Below are 27,646 nucleotides of genomic sequence, written 5' to 3'. Positions count from 1 at the left end.
TCACTGGCCCTCCCGCAAGCGTCAATAGATGAGACTTGTCCCAGTTGATTTGGTACCCTGAGCAGCCACCAAATAATCTAAATATTTGCAACAGTCTGCTTACTGTGAAACTGGGCCTGGTAGCTTATAAGAAAATATCATCTGTGTATAACGAAATGTGTTCTTCCAAGTTCCCATCTCCAGGTATCCCAGCTATCAATGGGTCGCCTCTTACCCAGGCAGCAAGTGGCTTCAGTGCCAGCGCTAACAGGTGGGGAATAGTGGGCACCCTTGCCTAGTCACACTATGCAGGGCAAAAGAGCAAGAGACCGAGCCATTTACCCTTACCCTGGCAAATGGTTTTGTATATAGTAGTTTGATCCACGATTGGTATCGGGGGCCAAATCCAAATCACGCCATGACTGCAAGTAGATAGTGCCATTTGATACAGTCAAACGCCATATGCGCATCTAGTGAAAGTAGTACTGTGTCGTTTTCTGGTTGGGACTTGACCAGGTACATCACTCCGTACAATCACCCAAGGCTTAATCTTGTACTCCGGTGTGGCATAAAGCCCAACTGATCCAGGTGTATCAGTGTCATAATAACCCCTAAGATACGACTCACCAAGACTTTGGCTAGGATTTTAGCTTCGGAGTTTAACAAGGATATGGGCCTACACAAGTTACATTCTTCCGGGGTTTGCCCGGCTTCGGAATCACCACTATCGTAGCTGTTTGCTAGTTCACTGGTAAGCGTCCCCTGTCCTCCACCTCCTCAAACATCTTCAATAAATATGGCGCCACTCCCCCCTCTGTTCTTATACAATACGGCCGGCATCAAGGATGTGTCGCACAGTGGTGGTTCTGAGGAGACTGCGTGTTGTGATGTGTTGCAGTGCAGCATTTCCATAGCAGAGCTGCGTGGAGATGCATCATGTCATGCTGTGTTGGTTCTGCCGACAAGACCACAGATGGGCTGGCAAAGCAACTTCATGCCCACTTCCAAGGGTCCAGGACTGAGGTATCTCCACTTGGGAGTAGGACTCTCAGCAGAGTCCAGGTGCTCGGTTCAAAGTGGTTGGAGCCTTTTCTGTCCCTGAGGCTCTGATCAGGAGGCCAGCCAACTAGCCCTTGGAGTCAGTCTGGTGGTCCAGGGCTCAAGATGTATGTCCAGTCCTCTCACTCAGGCAGGAGGGCAACAGAGTAGCAGTCCTTCTTGCAGAGCAGCGCAGCAGTCCTTCTGAGTCTTCCATAGGCCCAGAGGTTCACTGAAGACTTGGGTCCAAGGATCCATTATTTATACCTGGTGCCCACTTTGAAATAGGTGATGGTTCTGGAGGTTTCCACCCCAGAGTTGCTTGGAATTTCCTGCCTCCCTGCGCTGGCCCCAGCTTATCTGGGGACACAAAAGACTAATGTCAAATCCTCTGTGAGTGTGCCCAGACAGAGCTGGCCCATCCTGCCAACAACTATTCCCCCTTTGTCCCGCGGTATGGGTAGCAAAACACAAGACCAGCTGTAAGCTACACCTAGTCATGTGACCCAGGATACAGGCAGCAGGTATAAAATGCCAACTTTGTGACTTAAAATCCTACCTCACCATTAAATAGGCATTTAATTTACAATTCTTAAAACTCGACTTTCCTACTTGTTCCCAATTGAAAGTTAGCACTTATTAAAAGTTAAAAGGTAACCCAATGCATTCCTATGAGAGAAGTAGGCCTTGCAGTACTGACAGATGATTTTAAATGGTTTTCGCTACCAGGACAAGTAAAACTTAAAAGTACATGCCCAACTTTTTAAATACACTGCACACTGCCCTATTGGCTGTTTAGGCCTACCCGAGGGGTGACTTAGATGTATTAGAAAGGAAGATTTGGGATTGGCTAAAGGTTTATTTTACCAGGTCGAATTGGTAGTTCAAAGCTGCACACACAGGATGCACTGTCAGGTGTAATACATGTGTTAAAGGCTACTTAGTAATTCTTTCCCACTAGTAACATTTACTTTACAGGCCCTGGGTACATGTAGTACCACTTTACTAGTGACTTACGAGTAAATTAATCATGCCAATTGGTTGTAAGGCAGTATACAACACAGGTACCTTAGCACTGATTAGCAGGGGTAAAGTGCACAAAGTCCTAACACCAGCAAAAATGAGGTCAGCAAAATAGCAAAAACAGATGGATAGAAGGCAAATAGTTGGGGGAAAACCACACCAAGGATTACAGGTCCAACACGATGTTCACAAGATTGTCAGACAGGGAAATCTTCAAACTTTGACATTCATCATTAAACTGTGCATTCCTGCTACACCCTTGTGAAACAGTACTGGACATCTAAAGTTTGCTTAAACGCTGCCTTGTAGATTAGGTTCATAAACAATGGTATTCGGGTATTTCAGTAGAGATGTCTACAACGTTCTATAGGCACCATTCTTAGGACCTTCATTACACAGAACCCTAGGGGCAGCATAATATTTTTGAGTTTCACAGATGGTAAAGTACAATGACAGGCTGTTTTTTTTGTTATAGGTTTCATAACTGAGATCAGAAATCAAAGATTGAGGTTTGAATAGGCTAGCCTGTTTGTTGCATGACTGAATCTACCCAGCCTCCAAGGCTTTGTGTTCTGAATAAAGTGCTTAAAAGTGTGAATACGAAGGCAATGGATGTATCATTTTGCCACATTGCAGATATGTCAATATAGAGGTACCGAGATCAGCATGTGATGGTAAACGGTGGGAGTTCGACTCATGTCATATCTGAAACTTGTCCAGTTAAGCTTTAGAATTGATTAACATGTAAAATGTGTAAAAAAAAAAAAGGCTTTAATAAGGAATCCAGTCAGATCTTAAATCTTCTGATGTGGTGTGGAAGCCTATGGCAGGGAGTGCTGTTAGTCTAAGCACTACCAACACACTTCTGCCTTACAAACTGCAGCTGATATCTTCTTGGTAGAGGAATCCCAATGGCCCTTTGTGAAATCACTGTTCTAATGAGGTTTGTTACATGTGTCACAAACAACATTGTTAAGTATTGCATGGGTTGGTCAAAGGAGTGTTTTTTTCTGGAGGGAATGTACTCACCTCATAAAGGCACACATCTGGAGTCTGCGTGGAGCACTTGAGCTTCATCACGGCACCCAAATGTTAATCAGGGTATAGAGGCACATACAGTCCTAATCTGCTGCCAATAGCTATACATTAATAAATGAAATATGGATTCCTCTCTTAACGCAAAAGGATAGGGAAAAATCATCACAATCTTTAAGCTGATGATGCTGAACTTCATTACTGATATTGTCAAGCCGAAGCCAGTATCTATAAATCCAGGATGACAGAATGACATTGAGGATCAGATCTCAGACAGCCATGTTTAATTGAAATCTGTAATATGGCTTGCAGATAATGACTGTGAGAAAAGTTCACCTTGTTACTTTAATTTGATAAGGAGGATTCTATATTTCATTATCTCTTGCATAAGTTTGCATTAAGCCCACGCTCATTTATCTCCTAATAGCTTGCGCTGAGTGCAGACAAGGCCAGGTAACAGTGCACCGTTACATTAGTAAGGCATAGCACATTAACTCCCAGCAGATACGAAACCTGCAAAAACAGATTAAGTAAATTTTATGCGGGCAGGGGCAGACTGAAGGTACTACACTAGTCTTCATCCTAAAACCACAAAGACCTCAAGCCGAGTGATTTGCATTTCTATTTACATGAAAGCAAATCCTGAGCACATAATGTGGGTATTTGAGTCATAGTGTTTTCAAAGTCACACATCCCAGTACATGTGGTTGCAATCCAAAGCCGCCACTCAGCAAGTTTTGAACATTTTATGACCATTTCCGATTTACAACTTTGAATATTTATTTGTGGAAACAATGGCAGCATTGAGGGTATTGGTAACTATTTCACCTGGTGATTATATCCCTAATCCAGTATACAAATCGAACATTTCCTTTAAAATTGCAGATATTCTGAATTAGCCATCTAAATACAATGCCGTCCTATAACTTGGTCTCAATACATTGGCAAAACATGCACTTAACAGTAATCATGAGTGTTTCCCCAAGGCAAACACCAAGGTGGGTGCATATCAGGCCATGCCTTCAGTAGCTAAGCATATATGTTATGATATCTGTTTCGCCTTTTGTAGCCGAGGTGTAGGTCTTATAAGGGTAACTGTATATAGCGGCAGGAGCATATGGATTTGGGTAGTACATGAAAATTTAAAATTGCACATATATTTCTGCACACTGAGGAGCCACTGATTAAATACATATTTAAAACTGGCAAATTATGTAATATTTGGTGGTTATCTCGCATCAGATAGTAGTGAGTTTACAAGGTGGAGGGAGCTTCCAGAGAGATACAACTTCAGAGGTTTTTCCTTACTGAATCCTGGGTTTCCAAGTGTAAGGTCTCACTTAGGTGTCTATTAGTCGCAGCTGCATGATATAGTTTTACTATGGGTATCGCCACATGATGTGTCTCTGAGCTGGGAATTAAACTTTTAATTTGAGCCCTAGTCTCAAAATATCAATAGTCTGCCAAAGTCAGAACTTGGCAAAAACATGGTATATGAATATAATTTTGAGATGGCTAAGTCGTTGAAAAATAGCTTTGATTTGCAATCAGTTGCCTTGGCCCAATAGGAGAAGGGCACCTTGATAATGAAGTAAACATTCCATACTTTTTCTAGGTGGTAGAAATACCAATGAATCATCTTTCTGAACTTAAAAAGAAATACCAATGAATGTGCCATTCCTAATCTGAAAATCAGCCACAAACAATCACAACAAGCAAAAATTTTGAAATACCCCGAAAAAAGATTTTATAGAAGAAAGAAACATGCGTTAATTTTCAAATTCCCTTGCAATTAAGTGAGGAGAATTTCAGGATAGAAATACATATGAATCATTTTTAACATTTTCTGGCTGTAAGGAGGGATATTTCGCTGCAAAAAATGGACATTTCTCAATTATTTTGGAGGAATCAGGATTTAGGTCACAGATCCCAACAAGGTCGATGAGCTAAACACTTGTCCCATAAAATGGTATACATTCAGTATCAAAATGTAACTTTCGATTTTTAAGATCAAATACTCACAATGAATGATATGCCAATGAAGGTCGTTTGGCAAGTAAAAATCTCCAGCTGCAGGGAAACTATGACTTAACCGAGCCCTTTTCGGAAAATGCGTTGTAATTGGGCTGCAAGTCATATAGAGGGTTTTTACTCAGCATGGAATCCCTACATCCCATCACTGGCACAACTAGTGACCCTTCACAATGCAACACTATTTAATGGCCATGACTAGCATAATATGTAATTCTCATAGGGTTAGTTTAAGCACAGAAGCATTTTAGCTGTGCTCCGTGTATAAGTTTAACTATGGCAATGTTAATTGAGTCTGTTTCTAACATTACCTGTAAACAGTGACACCGGCACAGAAACAAATGGTTTCAGCCGTGAGGAAGTCCTTATAGAATTGTCATCATAGGGCTGAAGTAACCATGCTCTAGACTGTTAGACTGCATCACTGAATATTTGTATTTGTGTACAATTTTTTGGGTTGTTTCCAAAGAAGATGTTCCACTGATTAATGAATGCCGCTGGCACCACGACACGAAGGGGAGTATGGGGGGACAGCGCCCTAGTACCACCCAGCTGGCGAGCGCAGCCAGCAGCGCGCCCTCGTTGCCGCCCCCCCCGGACAACAGCCAATAGGGAGGGCTCATTGTGGACGGGGGAGGGCGTTTCGCAAGTATATCCTGGCCAGCAGCGTGGCTCGGCCTTCTCTCCCGCGTGGCTGCTCTGCGCTGTAAGCTGGACTACTCTGCGCTGTCGTCGTCGAGGGTTTTCTTCTCCGAGGTATGCGTGCTACCGGTCTCCCCCCGGCCCCGTCCCTGGGCATGACCAGGTTGATAGGGCCCAGTGGCTTGTCCACGGGGGGGGTTGCGTAGCACCTTGACGGCCGGGTTAGGGTAATTTTAAGGGAGCGCGGGGATATGGCGGCGGGTTGAGCATCGGAGGTTCGTGTAGTGTTTGGGCGGGCAATGGCGAGAGCGTTTGGTTCAGCCGCGTGTAGGCCGGGGCCCGGCCGACGGGTGAGAACTGGTGGGGAGAGCGGGTTACGGTGGGGGAGCGCGGGGCTGTTTAGCGGACGGGTGCGGAGTCGGCCCCTCTGAGATCGGAGTTAACGGTCACCACCTCCGTATCTTGCTTGGAAGCACCTTGTGCCGGCGTATGGCGAGCCGTGCACTGAAGCCTAGGTAGCTACTTCGATTTTCATCAATGTGATCTGATGCTAGATAGCACCTCCGTGTAATTGACCACCACACAGGAAGTTGATGTTAAACACTTCCGGGTTGAAGGAATGGGCGCTCTTTTCACCATGTTCCGATTATGTTTAAGTGCCCTCAGATTACCACTTTCAGGGGACTGATAGCGTTCTTTGACATTCCTTCAACGGTGGACGCCCTGAGCCAAGAAACCCAGTAGGAGCGCATTGCATACATTCGGCATTGCGGTAAATAAAGGTCTAACTTTTTTGCCTTGCTTTGCTGCTTGCATGATACGGATCGGAGTAATCACATGTTGTCCCAAAGGATATATATATTACAGAAAGGGTTTTGTATCACGGCAGAACATATGAAAATACAGTTCCGAAGCACTACTTAATATGAGCAATGTAAGTGCGTGTGCTTATAAATCATTTTATTTTGCCAGGGATAATGGATCAAATGCTGTCCACGAGAGCTGAGTGGAGCCGGGTTAGATCCAGAAAGATGTGTAAGGCCACGTTGAGTCAGTCACACCCCACGCGGCTGGAGAGCTTCCTCAGCCGAAAATGCCATGTTCGGAGAAACCCACCTACTGGGGAAACGGTCGAATGTCCGGGGGGAATTCAGACATACGCCAGTATTTATTTGGTGCGGTATAATTTGGATGTTCCCCTACCTGCACCGCAGAATGATGTCTAACCCCGGAATACCGGGTTGGCTGTTCCGAGATCCACGAGCAAAGCTGTGCTTTCTCTGTGGATTTTTTTTCACTAAGTTATTCCGGGCAAAAAATCGAGTTTGGGAAGCGAGGCGTCTGTGTCTCATCATGCGAGGGTTAAGCAAGGGGCGCACGGAGGTGACGTGCTTTGAATGGTTGCAAGGCGGGGATTAAGGGATTTCTCCCTGCGCTTCGCGGGCGTCAAGTCCATTACCAGACGGCAAGTAGGGGATGGCTCTCTGCTCCTCGCTGGTGTCGCGTTTCCATCCATGTGACAATGTGCCTTCCAGATAGATTAGGGAGCCTTCGAAACGGGATATTAATTAGCCAGGCTTTCATACGGCCGTGCGTGGCTACTGCAATAATTTAGTTGTGCACTTGAAATCTTATAGTCGACAAAACATATACCTCATCAAAAATTACAACGGTGTTCTATCATTAATCACGGGAACAGAAGCAACCCGTGAAGCCACAAACATATGCGGTAGTGAAACGCACTTTTGTAGGCTGAATAAAGGGGCAGTGGCGGTTACATCGGGTTACAGCGTGTCCTGCGGCCTGGGGGTCGGAAAGGTGTTGGCCAGACAGTGCGCTGCGGCGGGGTAACACGTGGCTTGCGGCCTGCATCGGTCCGGGTAACTGGAAACTAGTGGTACATGTTTTCACGCAGGCCCGGGCGTTGACAAAACACTGCAATAGACTGTGCAACTGTTCAGCACATTCAGGTCATCCCATTACGGCCCCCATACTAGTGCACCGCTGCACTACCGTGTCTATGCTGGTGCACACGCTGCACTATCATGTCGGTGCGGATGCACACGCTTTTCTGCTATCGTCTATGCACACATGCAAATGGTTTCCCTCCTTTGCAAGCAGACGCGCGATACCAAAGGTTTAAAATAGGATGGGCGATTTCAGGTTCGCGTGTTTAAATTCCCCCATGTCGTACCTCAAAGCATTATTAAGAGCGGAGAACGGAAGCGTAAATAGTACGGGTTTGATGTGGGTTTTGCACACATTTCATTACTGGTGCCATGCCAGTCAGAGCTTAAAATGCCGAACAGCAACCCCGTAAGTGGCACACCCGGGTAGTTCGTCGGAGACCGCATGCACAACATTAGGATAAGGAAAGGCTGGAAAAAAAAAAAAAAAAAAAAAAATCACTACGATCTAATCTATACTTTTAGTCTGCATTTCAGCTGATGACAGTTAAAAGCTCACTGTTTTATATTAGGTCTTTACTGCGAGCTTGCTTTAGGCATTGCAAATATTATTACAGTACTACTTCTAACAAAGGATCAAGACCAATCTTGTCTGAAAGATTTATAGAGGGCTCCAACAAGAAGGGGTGGCGGGATTTAAGTTTTCATTCATGGGTTTCGTTTGCAGTGTAGTGTGAATGTTACAGGGTCGCGGTGCCATTCAACGTTGCGAGAACGCTTGTCGCGAGCCCTTCTGTTATGTTCTAACAACCTGTCGCCATTTTCCTACATCTTGTCCGCTTTGCTAGGAGGACCAAGTGGCGAGTTTAGCCCCGGCGAGCGCGTTGGCATAATCGGCAGATCAACTGCACAGGGCATTCAGGTTACAAGGTACGCTGGGATTGCAGGAAGTGATCGGGGGCCATATTCAAGGACGCCAGGTAATATATTTGGCCATAGTGCCATGAGACGTGGCAGTGGGAACGCGGTATCATGTGTGGTGCCTGCCGTCGGGCACATTATCGTTTTATTTCCGCTGTTCTCATCTGCTGTTTTGGGTGTTTGTGCGTAACCGCCAGTTGTAATTGTTCTACATGCCGAAATGTTTGTTTTATTATCACTTACTCGGTGATATGGATTCTGTGGTTGCGGTAGTAGGTTGTTATGCTTGTGCGGGACCGCATTGTATCTAGCATAGCATTACTGTGACGCCTTGAGTGGAGTGTATTTAGCAAACGATCCCGTGATTTATGCTGCTGTGTTATTGCCTCGTGTTGGGGGATGTCGCCATGTCTGGGGGTCGCCATGTCGGGTTTGCATGCCGTTGTATCAAGACTCGGCGGGGGGGGAGGTTAGCTCCCTGGGGACACGTGGCCAGCAGTTGTGATCATGATGTTGTCATATGGTAAAAAGTGACAACGTATACGAGTGCCTGGAAACAGTCAGATACAGTATGGGAGTGCATAGTGCTTGCCCACGGGGAAGAACATGGGACGCCGGATAATTACGATTACGGCGGCAAGATAAGAGCAGCGTGCATGACATTGTCGGGCGCGGCAAGGGCAGAGTGTATGACATTGACAATCTTGTTCCTCTTTCAGATTACACTCCGAACTCGACGAGAGGAATACTCCTCACTAAAAGGAGGGCGGAGCCACAGATTGGCTCGGGAAGGCGGCAAGGTTGGGCAGCAACTAGATTGGAAGTAGAACAGGTAATGCACGTAAACGAAAGGGGTGTCAAGGGCAGTTGGGTCAGCGGGACGACGGATCACGGTCAGCAGACCACGCTACGGAGGCCGAGGCGTGGGGGGTGGCGAACGCAGTGATAAGTGCCTTACCCCTTGTACTTTTACATCCGTAGGAACCCGGAAGGGTAGAAGCCGTGACGATGAGCACCCGGGGCGCCACCTTGCCACAGGATGGGTTGTGGGCTGAATTTCTAGAGGCCGCGCAGTCTAAAGGGCCAGCATGGGCACAAGGTTTCATTGAAGCGCGTAGGCTTGAGGAGGATGGCCGACCTGGGGCCCAGGAGGAGGCTCCGGGCACTTCGGGAGAGGGAGCACGTCGATCCAATCGCAAACGGAAGGGCACCCAGAAGGAATTTCCGGCCGTACCGGCACGGAACTCTCGGCCGATTTCACCACCACCACCCGCTGTGGTGGCGCCACGCAACAGTCGGCCGACTTTACCTCCTCCCCCGGCGGGGGACTTACCTGTAGAGTTGCCCGTGGTGCCGACCGTGGTACATGACACAGCGGCTGGAATTTCAAGCTTGGCCCAAATGGGTAAGACAATCGACGGTATGTTGGATTTGATGACTATGTTTCAGAGACGGCTAGACGCTATGTCGGCAGTACAAGGGTCGGTCCCACCATTGGCGGTGGACGCGGTGAGCCAAGTATGGGCGCAGACACCGCCAGCGGGGCTCCCATACCCAGTTGGCAGCATTGTCAACACCCTGGGAACATTGCCCGGCACGCAACAGGGTGCAGCCTCCATGGTTCCCCAAAGTATCGTCTCTGACAGCATGCCGAGCGTACCTTTAGTACCCCAACAGAGTGCCACTCCCAGTGTACCGCTAAGTGTCACTAGCATCGTCCCTCAAACGGGCATTCCGAATATAAATGAGTCTGCCACCCCGCCCATGCTGCCAACTGCGGGTCAAGGGCAGTCCAGAGAGGGGGTCGCAGCTGGTACGAAGAAGGTCACGAGTGTGGGGGCGGGGTCAGGGGGGGCGGCTCCACTTCCATCGGGAGGGGCAAACCCAGATTCACCGGCAGGCATGGCGAAACCTGGCTCGAAATTAAAAGGGGGGGGTTCCTTGGCTAGACAGGTACCTCAGGCTGCTAAAGAAGGTATATGGAGGAGGGAATATATCGACATATTAACTTTGCTAATGCATGACAACGCGGGAGCAGACACCAGGAGGATGGGTAAGAAAGAGGAGGATAAGGTTAGATTCCAACGCTGGCCCGAGAAAACTATTGAAAATTGGACAGAGGCATTCAACATATTGGCAGCTATAATTGTACAGAAGGACCCAGCTCAGAGCGAGGCCCTGATGGAGTATTCTAACTCTATTCAGCAAGGGGCAAGGGAGTCTGGAGGGATGGGCTGGTTCTCTTATGACCAAGAATTCAGGAAGTCAATGGCAAGTTGCCCGGACATAGGTTGGGATCACACTGACATACACCTCTGGTTCAAACATATGTGTAGGACTGGGAATGCCAAAAGGGAGGCATTGCAGAAGGTACAAAACGAAGTGGAGCCCAAGAAGTGGGAGCAGGAGCAAAGGTGGGAGCAGTATCCAAGGAGGTCCTTTCAACAGCCCTTTCGGGGCGGGCGGGGGAGGGGGCACGGAGGCGAACAAAGACGTTTTAACTCAGGAACATGCAGAATGTTCAATAATGGAGTATGTAATTGGGGGAGGGCTTGTAAGTTTGCCCATGAATGCAACAAATGTGGTGCCCAACATGCAGCAATCGCCTGCACCAGCGTTCACAACACCCCCCCCCCCGCCTCGTCCCAAGGAGCAGATAGCGCGCGTCAATAAGTTTCAGGAACAGCACATAAGACAGAACAAGCATGACAACGAGAGAGGCTTCAATTTTCCTTCACAAAACAGAGAGCAATTAGACCACGTTACAGGCCCACTTTCCACAGGTAAGAGTGCGCAGATCAGAGAAACAGGTCCCAACTCCCCCCCACAGCACAGAGTGCGGTCACAGCTCACCAAGGTCCACCCTTCTATAGAGGTACAGGTGTTAGGACAGATGAAAGTCAGCAAGGGGTTTGGCGATAAGGTCATTACTGAAGCAGTCAGGGGGGCAGAGCATACCAAAGGTCCATCCCCCATTGCACTACAGAATATCCTACCATTGCTAAGAATGTATCCGCTGGTGGAAGAACGAATACTGTTGGTCGAGGGGTTGGTTGACGGCTTTAAAATTCCATACAAAGGCCCGCTGGGACCCAGGGACGCTTTGAACTTAAAATCAGCCAGGGACCTTCCACAGGTAGTCAGCGACAAGATCAGGAAAGAGGTTGACTTGGGGAGGGTGGCAGGTCCATTCTCCGCTCCCCCATTGAACAATTTCCTAGTCTCTCCACTAGGAGTTGTTCCGAAGAAGCAGCAAGGAGCTTACAGGTTGATTCACCACCTATCCTACCCGGAGGGCAACTCTGTGAATCATTGGTTGGAGGAAGGGTCATGTTCGGTTTCATACTGCTCGCTGGATATGGCCATTGATCTGATCAGAAGAACAGGCAAGGGAGCTTGGTTGGCAAAGGCCGACATCGAGTCGGCGTTCCGCCTCCTACCGGTCCACCCTGACAGTCAGCACTTGCTGGGTTTCAAGTGGGAGGGGGCATTCTTCTACGACCGTTGCATGCCCATGGGCTGCGCGGTTTCATGCGCCTACTTCGAGACATTCAGCTCTTTTCTCCAATGGGCCCTCACGTACAGGCATGGGGTCCACCAAGTGACTCACTACCTCGACGACTTCCTCTTTTTTGGCAAAGAAGGTTCCCGGGAATGCGCAGAGGCTTTACAGGCCTTTGAAGGCATGATGGAACATTTAGGTGTCCCATTAGCACCCGGAAAGACGGAAGGGCCCGCCCAGGTATTGACGTTCCTGGGCATTGAGCTTGACACACTGAAAGGAGAATCCAGACTCCCATTGGAGAAAGTGGATGACCTGAGGCAGGTCATTAAAGGAATGCTGGGCAAGGGTAGGACGACGCTCAAGGAGGTTCAGAAGCTGTTGGGTAAACTGAACTTTGCAGCAAGGGTAATTCCGGCTGGCAAGGTATTCTCGCGCAGGCTGGCAAAGGCGACGGCCAGTGTGAGAAAGGGGCATCATTTCGTACGACTGGGCCCGGGTTTGCAAGCTGATCTGAGAATGTGGGATGAGTTCCTCATGAAATTCAATGGTACAGTGATATGGAGGGCGCCTTGGGAGAGTAGCCAGGGACTATGTCTATTTTCGGACGCATCAGGTCGCGTAGGCTTTGGAGTAATTTTCAGAGAGAGATGGTGTGCCATGAAGTGGCCCGATGCTTGGCGCAAAAAGGGAGTAACGACAAATATAACTGTCCTGGAACTATTCCCTATTGTGGCTGCAATGCATTTGTGGCCAGGTGAACTGGCCAACAAAAAGGTTGTTTTCTGGTCGGATAACCTAGCGGTGGTGCAAGCCATCAATGGCCTGAGTGCCAATTGCCCGTTAGTTCTGAGTCTGCTGAGGGAGTTGGTGAGGGCAGGGTTGGGAAGCAACATTGAATTCAGAGCTCGGCATGTTCAAGGTGTCAAGAATGTGGCAGCTGATGCTCTCTCTCGCTTTCAGCTGTCACGATTCCGGGAAGCATGGCCGCAGGCAGGGAAGGAGATGACGCCATTCCCGCCTATCCTATGGCGACTCCTTCAGTGGGGGAGCGTTTGAAGAGGATGGGGCAACGCTCCCTGGCCCCGTCGACAATGAGAAGATATGCGGTGCAACGGACAACGTTCAGCGAGGTGATCCGGTCCCTGGGAGCATCAGCACTCAATAGAGTAGAACAAGTAGAGACTTTTGTGGTGTGGGCAAGGGAGGCCGGCAAATCACACTCCTGGGTGTGTGGCCATTTGGCAGCAGTAAAGCATGATACTCAATTGAATGGCGGACAGGATCCCACATGTTCATTCCAGATCAGGGCAGCACTGAAGGCGTGGGCCAGGGACGAGGTGAAGTTTCCCGACAAAAGGTCCGGAATAGAATTCCCAGCCCTCCAACGCATGTTGGACGCAGTACCGGCCGTCACGAGTTCGAGCTTTGAGGCCCAGCTTTTCTCGACAGCCTTTTGCTTGGCATTCTTTGGGGCCTTTAGGGCCAGCGAACTGGTGGCTAAATCCAAAACTGACATATCAGGGAGGGCTTTAGCAATGATCGACGTCTGCGCCAGGGATCCCTTAGTGCTGTGGCTCCGAAAGTCCAAAACAGATCAGGCAGGGAAGGGTGTGTCAATCACCTTACATGCATTCGAGGACCCCAGGTACTGCCCGGTCTCCTTGGTTAGGGAGTACCTAAAAATAAGACCTTTGCTAGCAGGCACCTTTTTAATTCATGAAGACGGCACGCCATTGACCAAATTTCAGTTAGAGCGAGTGATGTCCTCAGTAATGGCCAGAGCAGGGTTGTCAGCCTCCAACACAGAGCAGAAATTTTCAAGCCACTCCTTTAGGATAGGGGCGGCCACCGCTGCTTACAGGGCTGGGTTGGGTGAGGAAGGGGTCAAGAGGGTGGGAAGGTGGTCATCCTCTTGCTACCGGCGTTATGTCCGCCTTTGAGTCCGGTGGCCACAATTGGCCGCACTTTCATGTGTAAGGGCAGAGGGTCTGTAGCGACGCAGTACAGTCACGAAGAGTTGGAAGTACAGCAATAGAGTAGTGTCAGTATCACCGACAATCTTGGCTGAAGTGCACGTTTTAAATTGTAGATGTGAAAACAAAGTTTGCAGTCAAGTGTACGTTGAATTATAGATGTGAGATCAATGTTTGCAGTGCAGTTTGGAAGTAAAGCAGTTAGAGTAATGTCAGTATCACCGACAATCTTGGCTGAAGTGCACGTTTTAAATTGTAGATGTGAAAACAAAGTTTGCAGTCAAGTGTACGTTGAATTATAGATGTGAGATCAATGTTTGCAGTGCAGTATTTAAATGTAGAATGAATAACCTTTTGGAGGACAGTCTGTAGAGGTGTAATAAACTTTTGGTGTGCAGCATCAATCCATGATTAAAAGCAGGGAATGCCAATGGGTTGCAATGGGTCGCAGTACAGTGTATGATCGTATGTGTAAAGAAACTTGGAATACAGTGTCAAACTAATAAAAACAGGTAATACCAATGGTGTCTTTCCTTGCAGCTGATTGTCGCGTGTGGGTGATGGGCCATTCCTACGTTACAAGGTTGGAGCAGTGGGCGAGGCTCAAGAGATGGGATCTGAACCTAGCGAGGACGCAAATTCTATGGCTGGGTTTCCCGGGAATGAGATGGGGCCAGCTGAAGGGCAGACTGCAGAAATATATGGCAGAACGGGGCGGTCCTCCCAGCATTCTGATTATCCATCTAGGGGGAAATGACTTGGTAAAGGTGGGGAGGAAAGCTCTATTGGAGGCCATGCAGAAAGATGTAACGACAATCACTAACGAAGTGGGAACCACGGAAATTATTTGGTCTGAGATTGTGCCCCGCAGGGCCTGGAAGGGAGCACGATCGGGAGTGGCGATAGAGCAGGGCCGGAAGAGGGTCAACAGGTCAATGCAGAAATTCCTGGAAAAGAGGGGATTGGGTTGCATTAGGCATGCGCTGATACAGGACAAGATTGAGGGGTATTACGAAAGTGATGGAGTACATTTGTCGGGGTGGGGAATGGATGTTTTCCTACTGGACCTACTTGAAGCACTGTCGGCTGCAGGGTGTCGGTAGCTGGGTAGGTGGGGGGGCTCTGCCATCGACGGGGGCCTCTTTCAGAGCTGTGGCGGATTACAGGGCGATCTGGAAGCAGATGGACAGTAGGGGTACCTCTGCGGCAGAAGGATACAGTCTAAATACCTCTGCCCGGCACAGTAGGGTGCCCGAGCCAAGAACCTGGAGCCGAGGGGGTTCCAGCAGCGTCGGCGCCCCGTTAGTCCTTCGGGCGGTCGGGGGGCCTGAACCGACCGGGGGTGTGCCTCATCTTCCGCCCTGACAGGGGGGGGCGGGAGTCTAACAAAATAAAGTGAATGTACTGCACCGTCTGAGCATCGACTCGCCGTGCAAGATGGCTCCTTGGGCATGCGGGTCAGCGAGAGGCTGCCGCTTTGGATCGCCTGTAAGATGACCCACCTACCAGTACCTGTGTTGTACGAAATAAACCTGCACCACTGCTTTCCCACAAATATGTCTCATGGTTTTCTTGGTATGTAAGTTATGCATGCAGGGCGAAGTAAGCCTGATGGTGTGGGCACTATGCCGCTGGCACCACGACACGAAGGGGAGTATGGGGGGACAGCGCCCTAGTACCACCCAGCTGGCGAGCGCAGCCAGCAGCGCGCCCTCGTTGCCGCCCCCCCCGGACAACAGCCAATAGGGAGGGCTCATTGTGGACGGGGGAGGGCGTTTCGCAAGTATATCCTGGCCAGCAGCGTGGCTCGGCCTTCTCTCCCGCGTGGCTGCTCTGCGCTGTAACCCACCCTGAACCCTGACCCAGCTGCAGAGCGGTTGGCACTGTTGGATATTTTAATGATCATGTTTTATGTTGCAGGCGGAGTCACAGGGCGATCTGGAAGCAGATGGACAGTAGGGGTACCTCTGCGGCAGAAGGATACAGTCTAAATACCTCTGCCCGGCACAGTAGGGTGCCCGAGCCAAGAACCTGGAGCCGAGGGGGTTCCAGCAGCGTCGGCGCCCCGTTAGTCCTTCGGGCGGTCGGGGGGCCTGAACCGACCGGGGGTGTGCCTCATCTTCCGCCCTGACAGGGGGGGCGGGAGTCTAACAAAATAAAGTGAATGTACTGCACCGTCTGAGCATCGACTCGCCGTGCAAGATGGCTCCTTGGGCATGCGGGTCAGCGAGAGGCTGCCGCTTTGGATCGCCTGTAAGATGACCCACCTACCAGTACCTGTGTTGTACGAAATAAACCTGCACCACTGCTTTCCCACAAATATGTCTCATGGTTTTCTTGGTATGTAAGTTATGCATGCAGGGCGAAGTAAGCCTGATGGTGTGGGCACTATGACTATTATGTGCACACTTCATGGAGACAACAGTCGGTGCCCAGCTTCGCCATATTTTATATAATACTGCCACCTTCTTTTCAAACAGTAGATATGAAATAATAACACATGTCCTACTCTTTGAAAATAAGACAAATTGTCGACAGGCCATCTGTTATGTTCATGTTACACAAAAGAAAGCCACTTTTGTAATTGTGCGGTTTGATATTTGCAACCAGTATGCTTTAAAGAATGCCTCTGTAGGGATCACAGTTTTTTCTTTATATGGCTTTGAGGAATACCCCCATAGGATCACTCTTCTTTCTATAGATGGCCAGTATAACCAGGGGCGGCTCCTCCATTTGAGTGGAGGAAGGTCGCCCCACTTAAAAATCCCCAGAGATGAATACAAAATGGTAATTAGTTACCATTTTATTTTTCATACCCCGTCCAGAGCTGAGCGTCAGGATGGGGGCAGGGCCACTGCTGAGTGACAGAAGCATGTCACTCAGCAGGGAGGACGGTGAGCTGGTATGGCACAGTTTAAAGTGTGCATGTCTGTTTGGCCGGCCATCTTGAAACGGCCTGCGACACACGCGCACTTAAGAGCTGCTCTCCAATGGATCCAATCCTACCTAACTGGGAGGAGCTTTCAGGTCCGCCAGGGCGACCACTATTCTAGGGACATAGATTTGGGCCAGGGAGTTCCCCAGGGATCGTCCCTGAGCCCTACTCTTTTTAATCTCTATGTCTCCCCAGTGGCCTCCATTGCTGCAGGGCATGGGCTGCAAATTGTGTCCTACGCCGACGACACGCAGCTGGTGATCTCCCTCTCGCGTGCACCCGCCCTTGCTATGGACAGCTTCAGAATCTGCATGCAAGAACTAGCAACCTGGATGTCCACCAATTGCCTCAAACTTAACGGCAGCAAGACCGAGGTGCTCGTGGTAGGGAAGAATCCGTCTGCTTGGTCATCGGCGTGGTGGCCACCATGCCTAGGAGAAGCCCCAACGCCCCGACAGGAAGTCAAAAACCTAGGCGTCTGGCTCGACGCGGACCTTTCCTTTGGACCCCAGATAGACCAGGTGGCGGGTGTCTGCTTCAGTGTTTTGAAAAGCCTGCAGAAGGTCCTTGTTCTCCTGCCTACGTCCGCCCGTAGAACGCTGGTGCACGCACTCGTCACATCACGGTTGGACTACGGAAACCTACTGTATCTGGGAGCAACCTGTAAGGCAACTAACCGCCTTCAGGTGCTACAGAATGCGGCAGCCCGCCTTATCCTCAATCTCCCCAAAAGAGCCAACTCCAAAGCTGCCCTTCAGACCCTTCACTGGCTGCCAGTAAAAAGCAGAATCGCATTCAAGGCCCTATGCACTTGCCATCGCATTCTTGCTGGAAAGGCGCCAGCCCCACTCCATAACCTTATCACCAGGTATGCACCATCACGCGCCTTGCGCTCCTCTCACGGAGGCCTGTTAAAAGTCCCTAGGGTTAGCAGGACGCGCATGGGAGGGAGGTCCTTCCGCTACTTGGTGGCGAAAAGTTGGAATGACTTACCTCTCAATCTCCGCCTGGACCCCTCGGAATCAAGTTTCCGAAAGAAACTCAAAACGCACCTCTTTCAGGGTTAATTAGGCTTCCCCCTCCTTCTGTCTCTAAACCCCAGTTCCAGCGCGGGGACACGCTTTCTGCGTAACCATGCGCTTTACAAATATCCCTAATAATAATAATAAGACTTGACTTGCCTTAAGACAGCTAGGTTAGAGCAAGTCAAAGCATCCAGAGGGCTGTGACGTGCCGAGTGAGGCCGCTCCCACCAATCCCAGGGCTGCTCTCCTGCTGGTGAGAGCAGCCCTGGGATTGACCAAGGGAGTTGCTGCTTCCAGTTCCTGTGTCAAAAGAAGAGGTACGGAGTGATTACGTCACAGAGTTCAGGAAAGTTTTTTTAATATATATTATTTTAAACAGGCGCGTGCTACTTACCTCCCCTCCCCATAGATGCCAACTACCACTGATAAAGGCACCATGGACCCTATAATCCACAGTGCACCACTCATTGAGATGTAATGGGAAAAAAGTATTTGCTTACTCTTTTATCACAGGGGACCCAATGCAATCCCAGCGGAAAGATGCACCAGCAAATCCTATGGCATGACCTATCAGAAAAATAAAAAATGTGAATTACCGTAAGCATTTTTTTTAAACTTTGATAACAAAACAGTACCTACATGTATTTCTCTCCGTATGAAAATTGTACACCGGATCTTATCTTATTAAGGCTCACCGTTCCCAGAGTTCTTGCCAGGTGGACAAGACATGCTGCCAACTGAACTGGACTTAAGCATTTGCAGTTCTGAACTGTCTTTCTTTTGGTGGAACACGGTGAAGAGGACTGTATTTGTTAACTTGTTAAGAAACGCCTGAACACTCAGCATTCAAAATGAAGAACTGAAGCACCAATTTAGTCATCCGATTGTTTCATCTTTTCTTCCCAGACCTCTACTCTTGATAATAAAGAGTTAGTGTCATTTTCAAAAAATCCGCTGATAAGAATGCCTATGGAAGTAGGTGTAAATAGGAGATACCATCTACAAGGCAAAGGCGACCTTCACTTACTAATAGCAAGCACTAGACCCGAAAGTATATGCATTATACATCATCTACAGCCATGTTAAAAATTCACCAGCACACTTTTACATGCTATGTATGAGCTAATATATTACATACCACACAAGGAATTTGTGTTGGCTAAAGAAACATTTGCCTCTGAAATATACAGGTTTCCTCTGTAAAGTATTGACAATTCTCCAGTCGAGCTGCTGTGCGCTTAATAAACTTAAATATTAACAGTGAGCCAACCAAATAAACAAAGAAACATTGACACTGCTATTAGGTTTGGCTTATGAATGAAATGGCCTTTTGTGTCACTGACAGGTGTCGACTCAATATGTCATCAAACGCTCTGTTACTCTTTTTTTTTTGCATCCATTCAACCATCCAATGACTCATACTCCCATTCACCCTCTTACGCAACGACAGAAACTCAACAACATATTCAAGATAAATTAAAAGAATAAGAGTATAAAAAAAGAAAACATGCTGCCTTCTAAAGACTGTGGATATAAGTTTGCAATAATAAAATTAAACACATCAGCCAGTGTTTGTCCTGCAGAGGTGTTGTTATTAGTCCATCATTGTTTTAAAGTTCATACATTGTCACCACATTTATTGTTGCCATTTTGGAATGGTAAACAAATGACAACAGCTTTCCATAATGATCTCCTGGTTCAGAGGAAGTGGCCATGCGGAATGAGGTGCACTGCAGATGAAATGAGGGATAAGCAAGCAACCCGTTAGTGCTGCCTGAAGAGCTGTAGTATCCTCTTAAGAGACATTAAAATAAAAAGACGAAAAGCAAGAAAGGAAAAGGGAACTATAAAAGTTGAAAGCTAAAAACTAAAGGACTAGCAAACCAGCCATGATACTGAAGTGCACTCATTTTCAAGTGGATGTACACATGACCAGAAAATGCCATCATTCACAGGGCAAAAGAGCCAATGACTGATGCAGACTGAAGCATTACTCCGTGCAGTTCACTTTTATGGACTGAAGAAAAGTGTAAATGACACTCAGACAGACTAACACAGAACAGAGTGGGCCAAAAGACCCTTTATATGTGTGTATTTGGCCCACCCACACAAGTGAGGGAGCATTTTTATGGGGTGACCCGTGGAACGCTGTGTGGTAGGAAGTGTGTGCTGTCCCAGTGATCCCACAACTTTCCCACCCACAAATGTGATGAAAATGTGTCTTTTTAGCTAAATTAGAATTTTGCAGGGGACTCTGGGTAAGAAAACGTTGGAGCATCCACATAAGTCACACCTCCCTGGACTCTCCCGGGTGTCTAGTTTTCAGAAATATCTGGGTTTGGTAGGTTTCCCTAGATGGCTACCAAGCAACCTTGCAAAACCAGGTCATTTTGTGATAGATAAATTTGATGACTCCAAAATATGTTTTGGGCCCTTTCCCGTCGCAGGCACTTGACCCACCCACACAAGTGAAGTAGCATTTTTATCAGGAGACCTGAGGGAATGCTGGGTGGTAGGAACTTTGTGACGGCCCTGAATTCCTACAACTTTCCCATCCACAAATGTGCCGCAAATGGGACTTTGTAGCTAAATTTGAGGTTTGCAGGGGTTTCTGGGCAAGAAAATATTGGGGTATCCACATAAGATACACTTCCCTGGACTCCCCCAGGTGTCTGTTTTCAGAAATGTCTGGGTATGTTAAGTTTCCCTAGATGGCTGCCGAGCCCAGGACCAAAAACCAAGCAGCCCACCTGCAAAACCAAGTTGTTTTGTGAGAGATCATTTTGATTCCTTCACAATACGTTTTGGGCTCTTCCTTGTCGCGGGCACTCGGCCCACCCACAGATGTGAGGTACCATTTGTATTGAGAGACCTAGGGGATTGCTGGATGGTAGGACATTTGTGGCTGCCTGCAGATTCCAGGACTTTTCCACACAGAAATGCAAGGAAAATGTGTTTGTTAGGTAAAGTTTGAGGTTTACAGGAAATTCTGGGTAAACAAAACGTGGAGAGAGACATGAAAGTCACCCCACCCTCGACTCCCCTGGGAGTTTAGTTTTCATAAATGTGCTGGTTTGGTAGGTTTCCCTAGGTGCCAGCGGAGCTGGGACCCAAAATCCACAGCTACCCACATTTATTTTTAAACAACAGCGTTTTTCAGTTGAAAAATGTGATGTGTCTACATTGCGTTTGGCACTTTCTTGTGTTGTGTGCACTCTGCCTACCTGCACAAGTGAGGCACAGCTTTTCTCAAGAGAGTTTTTTTTTTTTTTTTTTTTTTTTTGCAAAACCTTTATTGGCAATAAGGATAAAGCAATACACAGCTTCACGCCTACAACCTGTTACACCAGGCCGGCGGCAGCTATAGAATCGGTTCAGGATGCTTTCAGCCTTGGAGAGGCGATACTACAGAAGTTAGACACAGCATGCCGCCTACAACCCTACCGGGCCGGCCGCGATATAAACTGGCAGAATTGGATGACATGCACAGTAGAAAAAGACTCTGGAAGCGCCGTATATTTGGGCAACGAGCTTTGAGGTTTCTTTTTTTAACTTTTGGTAAACACCCAACTTAAACAACAAACAAAACTAAACTCCCACATGATATACCACCATATCTTGTGTGTGGACAGGGGGGACCGTGTTGTGGGGAGCTGCGTGAGCACATTAAGGAGAATACGGTGTCACCTAGGCCAGGGTTAGCGCAGCTCTACACCCGCGTTGTGCATCAGGCTGACACGGGAGGGGAGGGACAAAGAGGGAGAGTAGGGGGGGGTGGAGTCGAGGGCGAGCCGCAAAACCAGCCCATGAGGTGAAAACAGTGCAAAGGTCAAAATGGTTTTGGTCTGTGCAACATGTCTGTGAGGCGAGTATGGGGCCTTGCAAGGGGAATATGTCACAGGCTATGTAAATGTAAATGTAGTTGAGCTTATATAGCGCACAGCTACCCGCAGTGGGTTTCCCGGCGCTTGCTTAGGGAACCCGTCCTGATATTCCCCTGTGAGATATCAGGGTATCCACAAGGTGAAAGTCAGGCATCCCGCCGCGAGGGGCCGTTGTGGAGATTAAGCAAGCTATTGCCCAGAGTCACAGAGTGTGAACCCGAGAGTCGAGGAGGCACCGGGGCGAGAATTATCGAGTCCGTGGAAATTTTTAGCCCAAGACCCACCGAGGCGGGGAATTGAACCCTGGTCCAGGACCGATCTCAGCTTCCGGGTCTGCTGCCTCTAACCCCTGAGCCACACTTCTCGGGGCCAGGCATCATAAGCGAACAGGGTGTGTGGTGCAGCGCTCTATGCGCGGGTGCGTCTCATGAATCCGAAGAGCTGTCACCTTGCTCACGAAGGAGATAGGCCACTAGGGATCCCCAGAGATCCTTGGGGCGGGACATGCGCGGCAGCAGGTCGGCATAATTGTGCATATGTTCTTGCCATGTGATCATTGTATTGAGCCATAGTTTGAACTTAGGCGCGCGGCCCCTGCCCCATTTACACGCCACATGGCGTTTAGCCAACAAGAGTCCCAGTGCAAAAAATTTTCTATGAGATTTCAGCGCTGGGACCGAGTGACCCAGCAGGGCTACCCTGGGACAGGGAGCTATATCCGCCCCGACCATGTCGGACAGCACCCCAAAAATTTCACGCCAGTATTCCGCCACAGCAGGGCAAGTCCACGCTAGGTGAAAGAAGTCAGCCCCTACGCCTCTGCAACGGAGACAGCGATCGTCAGGGCGCAGTCCGAGTCGGAACAATTTAGAGGGAGTGAAGTAGCTGCGATGCAAGAATTTATAATGTAGCAGCCTGAGACGGGCATTACCGGTGACTGCATTGGTATGGGAGCAGCTTTCCTCCCACTGTTCGTCCGACAACGGGGCATCCAAATCAGCATCCCAGTCGCTGCGGGATCTGAGTGGGGGGGGGAGATGGAGCTGGCTGCGCATGCTGGTATAGCAGAGACACCACATGCTTCGGGGAGTCTGCCTGTAGGAGCATATGAAGGGGGTCCAGGGTATCTGGCTCGTCAGGGAAAGAAGGAGTAACTGCCTTGACATTTTGACGGAGCCGTACATAAAGGAAGGTGTCCATTACAGAGGGGGTATGTTCTCCAAAAAACTGTGCCGCCGTTCGAAATTGTCCCTGAAGGTACAGGTCTCCCCATGTGTGGATTGTCAGCTTCACTAGTAATTTACGTCCTATCTCTTCACAGGCCATGCGTAACCGCGGATCGGGTGCTAGGGGCATAAGCGGGGAGTAGAGAAACACGTTTCCCATGTGTTTTGCCAACCGCTGCCAAGCTAGAACCGTGCAGTCAACCGTGGTCGGGTCGCGGTCAGTGACTCGGGGCGTGGTGTATAAGTAACCCGATGGTTGCTCAGGCCTCATGTAACCGTCCTCCACCGCCAAGTGGGCCATGTAGGGGGGGGTGAAGCCAGTAGGCGGCAAAGTGGCCCTGGGCGCAATCGTAGTAGCGCTGAAAGTTTGGAACATCGAATCCGCCTTGGTGATATGGTAGCATGAGTGTCCGTAAGCTAATCCTGGGCTGCTTTCCGCCCCATATGAGGCGTGATAATTGGGAGTTAAGGGATCGGAAAAAATGTGATCCCGGATTGTACGGAATGTTGATGAAAAGATAAAGAAATTTGGGAAGGATAACCATCTTGATGAGGGATATACGGCCTGCCATGGAAAGTGGAAGATGAATCCACCTAGTGACAGTATCAGTCAATTTATCCAGAACTGTACCGTAGTTAGCCCTGATGAGGTCCTCACGGCTTCGGGAGATGATGACGGCCAGGTATTTAAGCTCCTCCGATTCCCACACCAGGGGGTAGTCAAGGGGGAACTTCACATTTTATCCGTCAAGGGGAAGAGAGCGGACTTCGACCAGTTGATCTGTATGCCCGATATGGCACCAAATTTAGTAATTTCACGTAGGACAGGATTGAGGTTCTCGCGCGGTTTGTGTATGTACAGAGTGATATCATCCGCATACAGTGCCACTAGTAGCTGGCGCCCTGGGTATATCAGGGAGCGGTGGTTATGGTGTTGCCGAAGTTTAGCCGCTAGCGGTTCAATGGCGAGCGCAAAGAGGACAGGGGAAAGGGGGCAGCCCTGTCTAGTGCCTCTGTGAATGACGAAGGGGGCCGACCTAGCGCCGTTCAGTAGGACTGAGGCACTTGGGTTATTATATAGTAGTTTGATCCAATTTAAAAAACTGTACGGGATTCCCATCCGTTAAAGAAGAGACAGGAGGTAGTCCCATTCAAGGGAATCAAACGCTTTGGTAGCGTCAAGGAACACAGCAGCTGCTTCGCAACGAGGAGTAATGTCCTGCAGGACAGCTTGAAGGGTGCGTAAGTTATGGGAGGTCGCCCTGTTGGGAACAAATCCTGCTTGGTCAGGTAAGACTAGGCGTTCCATCAGCAGGTTGAGGCGCGTTGCAAGCACCTTCGCTAATATTTTAACGTCAGTATTGAGCAGCGAGAGAGGTCTGTAAGAGTCACAACTATCAGGCGGCTTTCCAGGCTTCAGGAGAGAGGCTATAAGGGCTTCGCGCATAGAGGACGGCAGGGTACCGTCTTCAAGGGCAGCGTAATACACCTGTAGTAAGATTGGGGAAAGTATATGAATGTAGGCCTTGTAAAAGTCGACCGGGCGCCTTGCCAGATTTCATGGACATAATAGCGTCTTTAATTTCATCGAGCTCAAGAGTGTGGTGTAGGAATTTTTGCTGGGTTGGGCCTAACCATGCGATGGCGGTGTCATCAAGGTACTGGTGAAGGTCTATAGGCGTCGATCTAAGGGACGTGTATAGAGTGGAATAGTGAAGCGTGAGAATGCGAAGTTGTTCTGTGAGTTCTCTCTGCGGGGTTAGATGTTCATCTAACAGGGTGGCAACAAAGTTGTTGTACCTAGGGGGTTTGACAGCCGATGCGAGCGCCTTGCCAGGCCTGTCTCCCTCGCCGTAGATGCGTGCGGTATGCTGTTTGCCGAGAAACTTGCACTCCTTATCTGCCACCTCCGTATATTCGGTTAGTTGTTCCCTAAGCAGGGCAGCAGAAGCGTTATCACGGGAGTCGCGGGTTCTATTCCGTTCTAGGTCTCGAAGTTCGGACTCTAGTTTACGTAATTCGCCCCGTATTGATTTAAGGACGCCCCCTCCCTTTGCGATGCACCAACCTCGCACCGTAACCTTGAAGGCCTCCCAGACTGTAGTGAGATCTGAAACCGACCCTATATTACGCTCAAAGAAGTCCTGAATGTCCTGGTCCAGTTCAGTACGAAAAGCAGAGTCCGTGAGGTGGGCAGGATTGAGGCGCCAGCTCAGATAAGGGGAGGTTTCAATGGGAACACACAATGATATTAGGACTGGGGAATGGTCAGAGAAAGTCCTAGCAAGGTGTAGGGCGCCGGTTAGCCAGTGAGTGAGACCAGCCGAGAGGAATATATAGTCCAGCCGGGCCCAAGTGGAGTGTACAGCAGAGTAATGAGTACCCTGCTTGAGGGAAGGGTGCAAGTGACGCCAGGCGTCTACATAATGGTGTTCAGCAGTGATAGAGGCCAGTGTGCGTTGGGTATGGGAGAAGTGCGCTGTCTGGGGGTGAGATCTATCTAGGGGCGGAGCAATTGCAGTATTAAAGTCGCCACCCAATATGACGTGGCCTATTCCCAGTGCTTGAATCTTGCCCCACATCGTGAGCAGAGGGGTGGTGTCATCGGTGTTGGGGCCGTAATAACATGCAAACAGGACGGTATGTGAATACAATTGCCCCCAGAGCATGCAGTATCTGCCACTTGAATCCGCCTCCGTCCCAGCGGGTGTGAACTTCAGCCCCCGCCGAACCAGGATTGTGACCCCCCTGGCATAGTTAGAGTAGGAAGAGAAAACCTTACAGGAGGCCCACCTGGACGCAAACAGGGGGGAGCCATCTGGCATTAAATGAGTTTTCTGAAGCATTGCGACAGACACCCCTTGCCTGTCTAGATATCCCAAGATTTGCCTCTTCTTCCTAGGGTTATTCAATCCGCGAATGTTCCACGACACCAACCTTAACCGTTGTGATGGTTGCTTGTCGTCTACATCATCCATTCAAAAACATAACAGATTCTATGACATGTTGTACTGTAGATAAGTTCCCTAGCACAGTTAGCGATCTGGCAACGGACCCTCCCTCCCAGTGCCCCCCCACAGAACCCACCCAATGCCCACACAACGAGCTCATCAAGGACAGTGGTACGTGCATTGAGATCAGGACAGCATGAAAGTGGACCATCAATCCACCCACAACGGCAACCCCAACTAGCCGTGCATTGATTCTCCCACCCTCCCACCCTAGACCAAACCCAAACAAGAACAAAATACGAGAAAATGACTGCATAAACCTCCGCCCTGAAAAGGGGAGAGGAGTCGTGGGGAACACCCATTGGGGGTCTAAACTAGGGGCACCGGCCCCGCCAACCACCTCCCTACTCACAGCCACATACAACCAGGGTAACCCCAGTCGGAGCTGCGGGACGGAGGTGGTCTAGTGAGCACACAGTATATACTTAGACCAGCGATATGGGAAATAGATCAAAGATCTCACCGGCTTAAACAGTAATCAGTTCACGCGGAGCAGGCAATCAGGGACCAAACAGTGTGACATGTCAGTCCTGCTGTGATAGCGGCGAGAGCGACCTGGAGCGTCGACGATTGGATTCCTCCCCATGCCGATCCTTCTTACACTGCTTGAGAAAGTCCTCCACCTGTTGCGGATTTTGGAAAAAGTGTTGCTTGCCACGGTGTGAGATTTTTAGTTTGGCCAGGTACAGCACGGAATAGGGGATCTCCTGGGTTTGCAGTTTCTTTCTGACCCCTGCGAATTTGCGTCTGGCTTCTTGGACCGAGGCTGTGAAGTCAGGGAAGAAGGAAAGCGTTGTGTTTCCGTAATGAACAGTCTTCAGCTCCCGCGCGCGCCGCAACACCACATCTCGGTCTCTGTAATTCAGAAATCGTGCTATGATGGGCCTCGGCGGGGCTCCGAGGGGAGGCGGAGCTGCCAGGGATCTATGAGCCCTCTCGACAATGAGGTGTGGGGAGAACGAGTCCTTGCCAAACAGTTCCACAACCAGGTTCTCAACAAAGATCTCCATTTTCCCTGTGTTGGTGGTCTCCGCAAGGCCCAGAATTCGGACATTGTTCCGGCGCGACCTCGCCTCCAAATCCTCGTTTTTGTCCGCTATGATTTTGAGCAGCTTGTCCATTTGGGTGAGCTGGCGACATGAAGAAGTAGCTCCATCCTCCAACCCAGAAATTCTATCCTCTGCCTCCTCAATGCGCGAGTCATGATATTCTAGTTTGGCCACCACACTGTCCATGCGTGTATTAATGGTGTCAATTTTAGAGTCAATTGTCGATAGGCTTTGTTTCATGCCTAGTAAAAGTGTTTTCCAGTCGTCCTCCTGGGGGGGTGAGGTCGAAGGGCTGCCTCCTCCTTCCGATATCGTCTTGGAGGTCTTCTTAGATTCAAACGGAATCTTCGATTGCCGGGCGTCGCTGCGACCCATGTCGCGCTTCGGTGTCTGCGACACAGCGATGGAGGAGGACGCCAGTTCGCAGGGAAGTTTCGGACAAGGCCAGAAGGTAGCAATAGC

At 49.2% G+C, this 27,646-nt stretch overlaps 1 protein-coding gene across 1 annotated transcript in view; it reads right to left on the bottom strand.

The window, feature by feature from the left end:
* Nucleotides 1-27,646, bottom strand: part of LOC144773378 (ATP-binding cassette sub-family C member 2-like) — a 560,817-nt gene that overhangs the window by 231,211 nt on the left and 301,960 nt on the right. The window contains exon 11 of the mRNA XM_078658348.1: nt 18,515-18,581. Coding sequence (XP_078514474.1) covers nt 18,515-18,581 — 67 coding nt within the window. The remainder of the gene's footprint in view (nt 1-18,514; nt 18,582-27,646) is intronic.

Source organism: Lissotriton helveticus, chromosome 8 (assembly GCF_964261635.1).
Source record: "Lissotriton helveticus chromosome 8, aLisHel1.1, whole genome shotgun sequence".
Lineage (NCBI taxonomy): Eukaryota > Metazoa > Chordata > Amphibia > Caudata > Salamandridae > Lissotriton > Lissotriton helveticus.
This window is presented reverse-complemented; position numbering and strand designations above follow the sequence as displayed.